The 7,985-nt window shown below is 38.0% G+C and overlaps 1 protein-coding gene across 1 annotated transcript; it reads left to right on the top strand.

The window, feature by feature from the left end:
* The first annotated feature begins 272 nt into the window (after positions 1–272).
* On the top strand, positions 273–4,041 carry LOC107711477 (PH domain-containing protein DDB_G0287875-like). The gene is made up of 5 exons (XM_016516456.1): positions 273–314; positions 482–604; positions 707–775; positions 3,447–3,539; positions 3,952–4,041. Exons 1-5 carry the CDS (start codon positions 273–275, stop codon positions 4,039–4,041), a joined length of 417 nt encoding a protein of 138 aa, XP_016371942.1.
* Positions 4,042–7,985: the final 3,944 nt, after the last annotated feature.

Genomic DNA, 7,985 nt, shown 5'->3' with positions numbered 1-7,985 from the left:
AAAGGAGAGCTCAAAGAAACTGGAAGCTTTTCAGTCCAGGTAAGATCAGAGATATTCTCATCCAATTGAATTTCACAAAATTATGCGGTTATATTAAAGCAGGGGACAGAACGACATAAAATTCCTGCTTATGTTTGTGCAGTAATGTGTTTAAGATGCCGTGAAAATGGGCTGATAATTGTAACAAATCTTTTTTAGAGTGCACATGATACAAAATGAACTTAAACTCAATTTGACTGTGAAAAATGTGACTTTTCTGCTTTTTTTTTAGGATGGCTCATGCAAAGAGGTTTTCTCAAATTCCCATGTCTAAGGTTTTATGTTTCTATTGCAACTTTTTCATGCATGTTTTTTTATATGAGGATATGATTGATTGACAGACATGACAGATTCATTTAAAACAGACCTTTGACAAAACTGCTAAATATAGTTGGAAACTAATTATTATCTCATCATGTGCATTGTCTTACTATCCACTCAGTGCATGCGAGAACTCTGCAAAGAAGAAGATTACACTTTCTTAAACAGTCTTGAGAAGCAGGATGAGAGTCTGGAGGAGAGCACATGTGTGGAGAGTGAATGTCAGGAGAAGCAAGAAGAAAGGGTAAAGTTGTTTACTACTTTCTCGTAAACCTCTACAAGTCTGTGTTTATTAATGCATACCGACTTTCATTGCACATCTCAGCTGTTTTCTCTGTTCCGCTAGATCCGCCGTCGACAGTCGCGTGAGAAGCTGGAACAAGAAAAGCAACGTGAGATAGAGGAGCAGCAGAAGGTATGTTGACTAACATCAAAAAGTCACTGCAGGGCTATCACTGCTGTCTGCTGTGATAACACTAATTATATCTGTCTCCACCACAAACAGCCTGAGTCTGTCCAGGGACGACAGACCTGCCTCATCAGACTTACATTGTCAGGCTAGTTGTGCTTGATTGCATTATGTCTGCATTGTTCCTAACTTTGGCTGCACATGCAGTGACCTCTGTATTGCATGGCCAGATTACGCAGGTAAACATACTAATGCAATCATTTCTGCTTAAATATATTTTTAAAAACAGGACATTGGTAGTCCGGTCCACTTTATTTAGATTTTTAATGGCCAATAACCATCTGATTGACATGTCAAAAGATATCACAGAGTATGCATGTTTACAAAACAAAAATAAACAAAAATACACAGTCTGTGTGCAAAACAACTTGGCACCAGACTCTAGGAACATTTGTAGAGAAAACACTGGGACAAATCTGTGGAAAATGTCCAGTTTGCATCCAAAACTAATACTGATTATTTTGGGCGGAGACGCAAAGGAGATACAGCTCAGCTTGTCAACATCTACTTTTCATGCTACTAAGTGACTCATATTTAGCTAATCTCAAATTTAAGTTACAAAAACCATAAACAAAGCCTATACTTGCAATTATGTACTGCAAATGTTGCTTTTGATGTAGATACTTTTGAATGAACTCTTATGCTAAACAAATAAATGTAACAAATAAATAAATAAAAACACTGAATATTTTTCCAAACTCTAAAGCCACAAAACTTGCAAACTTTGGCAAATAAGGTAATTATTTTCCTTCAAAATTGTTCATAATATTAACCTATGGACCCTTTATTATGTTCACCTATGTACCCCGTATTATTCAGCAGCTTTATCGCTTTGCTGAGGAGCTAATTATCCTCCTTCATCCCCAGCTCCTCCTTTCCTGCACAGTCAGGACTTGGCCTTCTGATATTCCTTGTTAAATCAGACTACTCTATCCTAAATTATGTTGTTACAATAACTTGTTATTAAGACCATTAATGATATCTGTTACATTTATGTTGGTTCTGTTCTGTTTACCCTAAGGGGGTTATCACTGCTCTCCCTGCTCTAGGCTTCATGGATGAGCAGGGAGTTTTCGCCCAGAACAGAACCATACTGCCAATCCAAACTGTATGCTAAATGTAAAATCATCCTTGACAATAGTGGTCCTGACAGAACTAAGACTTCTGATGCAAGATGTGATGGTTGAAAGCACAGCAACTGTTTAGCTGTTAGTAGGACGCTCAGGGAGTGTGTTTGTGTAAGTTGATGAACCCCCAGCTGCACACGGTCTGCTGCCAGTAAAGTCCAAGTCTAACAGCCAAGTGTGAGGTCACTGAAGGACAGCCGTGTTGTTGTTGTCCACTTGGCTGTTATCATAAATTCAGCAGCTTGAAGAATTCCTGCAACACCTAACTCAGTGCTTGTTTAAGAAGAAACCCCAATGGGATGAAGTTCAAAAAAGTGTAATTGCTCTTCCTTTCTTAGTCAAGTCCCTCGAATAGCCTTGAGCTTTGCCTTTTTAATTCCTAAAGGCTACAAACGGACAGTCCACCACTCTCACTTCCTTCCTCTCCAGCTGCTCGAAGTCTCCCAGCGAGTTTCCAGGTTTGCAGTGTGTCAGTCATCTGATTAATGTACAGGAGGGTCAGGGAGGAGTGCTTACTCTAGTTTCCCATGTGCATACTATTTGATCCTGTTATCATTCATAACCTACATCCCCCAAACCACAGATCTCATCAGATAACCCCATCCTCCGTGTGTTTGTGAGTGTGTTTTACTGGGAGAGAACAGTCTGTGACTGTCTTTTCTCTTATTAGTATGAATAGAAGAAGATGTGTTTCAACGTCTTCCATATGTCGAATACAGCTACATATGTCGTTTACTGCCTGGCCTATATCTGCAATTATCACTTTAGAGACTGGAAGTAGCACCCACAGAATATCTGCTGAGCATGCATAGGTCAAAGGTCAAGCCCAGCCTCATTCCTTCAGCCCTACATCAGGGCCTGCCTCACTCTATTATGTAAACCCTGGCACCCTAAAATTAGAAGTATTGGATTTCATTCAGCAAATATGATGCAGGGCAGTGAATTATATAGTCCATATGTCACTATAGTCCTTTAGGGATACTAAACAGAAAACTGATCATTAAGAAACCACCATGATATTGACATTGTAACCATGTTCATATTAACATATAACCAGTCTGATTAACATATTTATGACTAATCAGTAATTAGTAACATGGAACACCCAAATTAAGGTAAAGAGGTTAACCAATCATAACAAAGGTTATTTGAATATTATCTTAACAGAGCAGTAGAACAAACAGGCAGTTTATTTCTAAAGGACAATGAGGAAGGAAAATGGTTACATAAGTCTAAAATTTGTACAGGAATCCTTGACTAGCATTATAAGTGGACAGCAGGGTATAAAAAGAAAATGCAACATAAATACAGCTCCCTTAATACTATTTATAAAATTAATGGTTTCATAACAACTGCCTAATGTTATTACAGAGCTGTATGTTCCTCTTTTAATAGACCCACCATTAAAATCTTGTCCTCAGCATTGCTTACTAATCAAAATCTTCTTGATAACTGGACATGTTGTGTGTTTGTATTTGTGTCTGTGAAAGGAGAAAGACGAACAGTGGAAAAGCCATGTGGCCGAGCTGGCGGTCCAACGCAAGACCATCCGTGCAAAACTAGACAGACTACAAGAATTTAGGGTGAGGTTTGACTGGACACACATTCTGATACACCAACACACATATATAGAAGCCCTACTATTTTTCCCAGGTACAGATGTGAGGCCCAAAAGCAGTATGACTGAATGTGGCCAGATGTTGAATGTATCTAATGCGAAGTATGCTAACCAATACCATACCTGCCTGACTCGCAGCAATGGACAAGGACAGATTACATCTACAGACACCAAAAAATGCACATGAAAGTTTCATATCATATTATTCAAATTCCAAGTTTAAAAAAAAAACATTATTGCAGCACATTGACTAAAAGAGAAAATGGTTCATGGAAGCTGACATACCGCAAGACAAACCATCAAGTTTAGGAAGTTCACTTACAGTATATCTTCATTAATCATCACAGACATTAATGCATCTCTGTTTTAATTTCCAGGACTTTCAGAAAAAATTTGTGCTTCAGGATTTGGGTCTGGATCCAGGTTCTGACAATGAATCCGTCAAGCATTTTCTGATGAGGCTGTAACTGTGTTTACTAGTAAATAATAAAACTATTAAACTCCAACTGAAAAGGCCATCCAAGATCTTCAGAACAGATTTTGAGGAATTTAGCATTACATTACTTGCTCACCAATGGATCCTCTGCAGTGAATGCAAGTGATGTAAGGCTAATTTTCTCCAAATTTGTACAGATGAAGAAATAAGCTCATCTACATCTTGGATGGCCTTTTCAGGAAATTTTCATTTTTGGGTGAACTATCCCTTTAACATGCTATCAAAGCCATAAATGATATATATTGTGATGCAGTGATCATATATCTTTAGAAGATGTGTTAAAGGTGGGGTAAGCGATAAAAAAAACAAAAAAACTTGTAGCCAATCAGCAGTAAAGGGCGTGTCTACTCATGATGTGGAGGAGAGAGCGTTCAGAAAGATAGAGATGGCGGATAAAAAACTAAAGAGGAAAACGTCTGCGGAACAAAAGAAGGCTTAAGGCAAGAAGTAGGACCCATGTAAATATCAGATCAGCTTTCCAGCGCTGGAGAGAACTCAAGGAGCGGAAGGCCTGCGATCGGACGCCGAGGTTGCTTGGTTTCTTCTCGATAGGTGAGTAACACCGTGTCTGCGCCGCAACAGCTAAAGTCTGTCTAGTACACTGGACACGACAAAGCGACCGTTGAAAATCATTTGAAATTTGTGTCAATACGTCATAAATAGAACGCAGCAGCAGTTTTCTGTCGGGGATTTGTCGTGCCGTGCCACGGCGCATCCAGTGTAGACCATAGATATGTATATATATCTATGGTGTAGACAGCATCACTGATTATAATGAGTTCCATAGTATTTTGTCACGCCGCGCCACTTGCATCCGGTGTAGACACGGTGTAACATTGGTTTTGCTTTGTTTCACAGAACTAATCGTTGCCTGGGTTGCGTACGTATGTGTGGGGCGGAGCTATCAAAATAGGGGCGAGACCCTTTTGTGGTAGGGGCGTGTTTGTTTTGGTGATTTCAAATGTCAACATTGGCTACCAGAAATCGCTTACCCCACCTTTAATATTTAAACCTGAAGCAAAAAGTATGTTTAAAATAACATGAGTGAAATCGTATCTCTATCTTTTCTTTAAAGGCACTAACTGGAGTGAGTTAGACTAGAGTGAGTTATGGCTGATTCAGTGTTCAAAATGGTTAAATAAAAAACTCGCTGATTCTCTATGGCAAATAAATCATAGCTAACAATGTAATGTGTGTCACATGTCCGATGTTTCACTGTAATATTGCAGCAGATGAGTATAAATAGACAATAAATCGCATGACTCTGCGGCGAGGAGAGAGACCTGAGGTAAAGAGCAAGACAAACAGACGAGCTCAGATTCAAAAGAGAACAAGAACCAATTAATTCTCATGCCTCTCAATGTCTTTTATGCATCTTTGGTGATCTCCAGCACAAAAGGAGAATGCAAAAGAAACAGGTGGTTCCAGTGGTACAAGTCTAGCATTAAGGCCGACCAGCAGAATCGTGTTACAGCATGTCTGACCCTTGAGGGCAGGAAAATGCCACATACAGTCTCCAGTGTCACACATCCTCACATCCCAGAATTCCCTTCTGCACGCCGCAGCTCTACATCACCTCAATGTACTCTGCTGTGTTTATTTCATTACAGGCACACTGAGTATGTGTAACTGGGCTGGACAGCTTTGATTCATCATGCACTGCAAAACATGCTGGAGTCTTTTCCAAAACAAGCGCTCCAGTAAATAGTTCTAGGCAATTCATCCCACCATACTGCAGCATTCCAACTGAAATGAAACATTCATCCAAGAGTAATTTTCCCTTTTGCATTCCCTGCCAGCTTTACCACCCATCCACCTCTCTAAACTCCAATTCATTTAGCACATTAAATGTTTCTAAGCAATTTGGCTCATTCAGCACACATTTTGAGCCTTTCTGGTCTGTGACCCTTCATGATCATACCTATAAAAGCTATACAAAGCATAGAACTAGGGCTATGTTCAGAACAGCATACTATCATCCTACTACATATATCTGCAGTATATACAGTATGTACTGTGCACATTATGCTAATTTTCAGTATGCACGGAATACCTGTAGTCCTACTTTGCAAAATATTTTGCCACAGAACATTGACCTTCCTGGTAATGAAAGTGCATTGATGCACTGCAGTGTGGGAATAAGTAACATTATTTGATCTCCCACTAGATTTTACACAAATGAATTAAAAATAAAAATGCATGCACTTAAAATCTTGTAATTCAATGTAAGAAAAGAAAATTAATAAAGAAAAGAAGAAGAATATATATACATCTTTATTAATTTATTGCACAGACTGATAAGTCCTTTACATGCATTCACATCGTTCACTAGATGCACAAGCTGATTGGCCTCTGCTGCTGATTCTGCAGCCAATGAGATTGCTTGTTCTCAAATTTGAATAGTCTGGTTCAGTGTTTGCTGAAAGCTGGTCCTGCTGCAGCCACTATCAGGGATCTTCTGAAATTCAGCACCTCAAGATAAGTGAACTTACCTTTTATATTCTTAAGTACAAAACATGCTGTGTGGTCTGCATTTGTCAGTTCCTAAATGCAGCAACCAAACACAAGGTTTAAATCATGTTTGATGTTTAACAAGTTGTGTATGTGATGCAAGGAGTGGATAATAAGGAATATAAGCAAAGCTAGAACATGAATATGCATTTTAAAACAATAACAACAACAGCAAGCAGTAACACAGCCAAGCATTACTTGCATGAGAACGAATTTTAAGTGAAAATAGGTATTATCAATTAGCTAGCAGGAGAAAGCAACAAGATTTATGCAGCACAAATCTGTATGTATTCGCATACACTGTAAAAAAGTATGTGATTAAGTCATGGCAACCTTTGTTTTTACATGACTTTGAACTCATAAAAATAAGTAGAGCAATTTCAACTTTTCTAGAAGTTACTGTATGAGATTCAACTTGATTTTTTTTAAGTCCGTTTAATTTGAAATGACTTAAACAGCCAAGTTGATTATATTTAAAAATTCTAGGAACTTAAAGTTTAAAGAAAATTTTTATTTATTTTTATTTATTTATTTTACAGTATAGTGGCATTTTATTTTTATTTTGCATGCAAAGTTACCCTCTCCAGTAAGTGAATTATGCTGATATTATGTACAGTTGTGGTCAAAAGTTTACATACACCTTACAGAATCTGCTAAATGTTTCAAACGGTCACTGATCCTCCAGAAAGAAAAACAATGCACTAAGAGCCAGGAGGTGAAAACTTTTTGAATTTGAATATCAGGGTAAAATAAACTTATTTTGTCTTCTGGGAAACATGTAAGTATCTTCTGTAGCTTCTGAAGGGCAGTACTAAATGAAAAAATATGATATTTAGGCAAAATAAGAAGAATGTTCACATATTCATTCTGTTCAAACGTTTACACCCCTGGCTCTTAAATTCTGGAGCATCAGTGAGCGTTTGAACTTTTTGTAATAGTTGCGTATGAGTCCCTCAGTTGTCCTCAGTGTGAAAAGATGGATCTCAAAATCATACGGTCATTGCTGGAAAGGGTTCAAATACGCAAAAGATGCTGGAATATCAAAGAATTTGTGAGACCTGAAGGATTTTTCTGAAGTACAGCGGGCAGTTTAACTGTCCAGGACCAACAAGGGACTCATGGACAACACAAAATAAATAAATAAATAAATCAAGGTAACAACACAGTATTAAGAATCAAGCATATGTAAACTTTTGAATGGGGTCATTTTTTATAAATTCAACTATTATTTTCTCTTGTGGACTATATGTAAATCATATGGAACATGATCACGTCATGTGACAGCAACGTTCCACTGTTTGAAATGATTATAGTTGCATACTGTCCTGTTTTTGAAAAACTGTACTTACGGTATTTCATAAGCTAGTAGTAGTAAGCTAGTATTCCATTCTGAACACAGCCTAA

The sequence above is a fragment of the Sinocyclocheilus rhinocerous genome, unplaced genomic scaffold, assembly GCF_001515625.1.
Source record: "Sinocyclocheilus rhinocerous isolate Xijiao unplaced genomic scaffold, SAMN03320098_v1.1 scaffold208, whole genome shotgun sequence".
Classification (NCBI taxonomy): domain Eukaryota; kingdom Metazoa; phylum Chordata; class Actinopteri; order Cypriniformes; family Cyprinidae; genus Sinocyclocheilus; species Sinocyclocheilus rhinocerous.
This window is presented reverse-complemented; position numbering and strand designations above follow the sequence as displayed.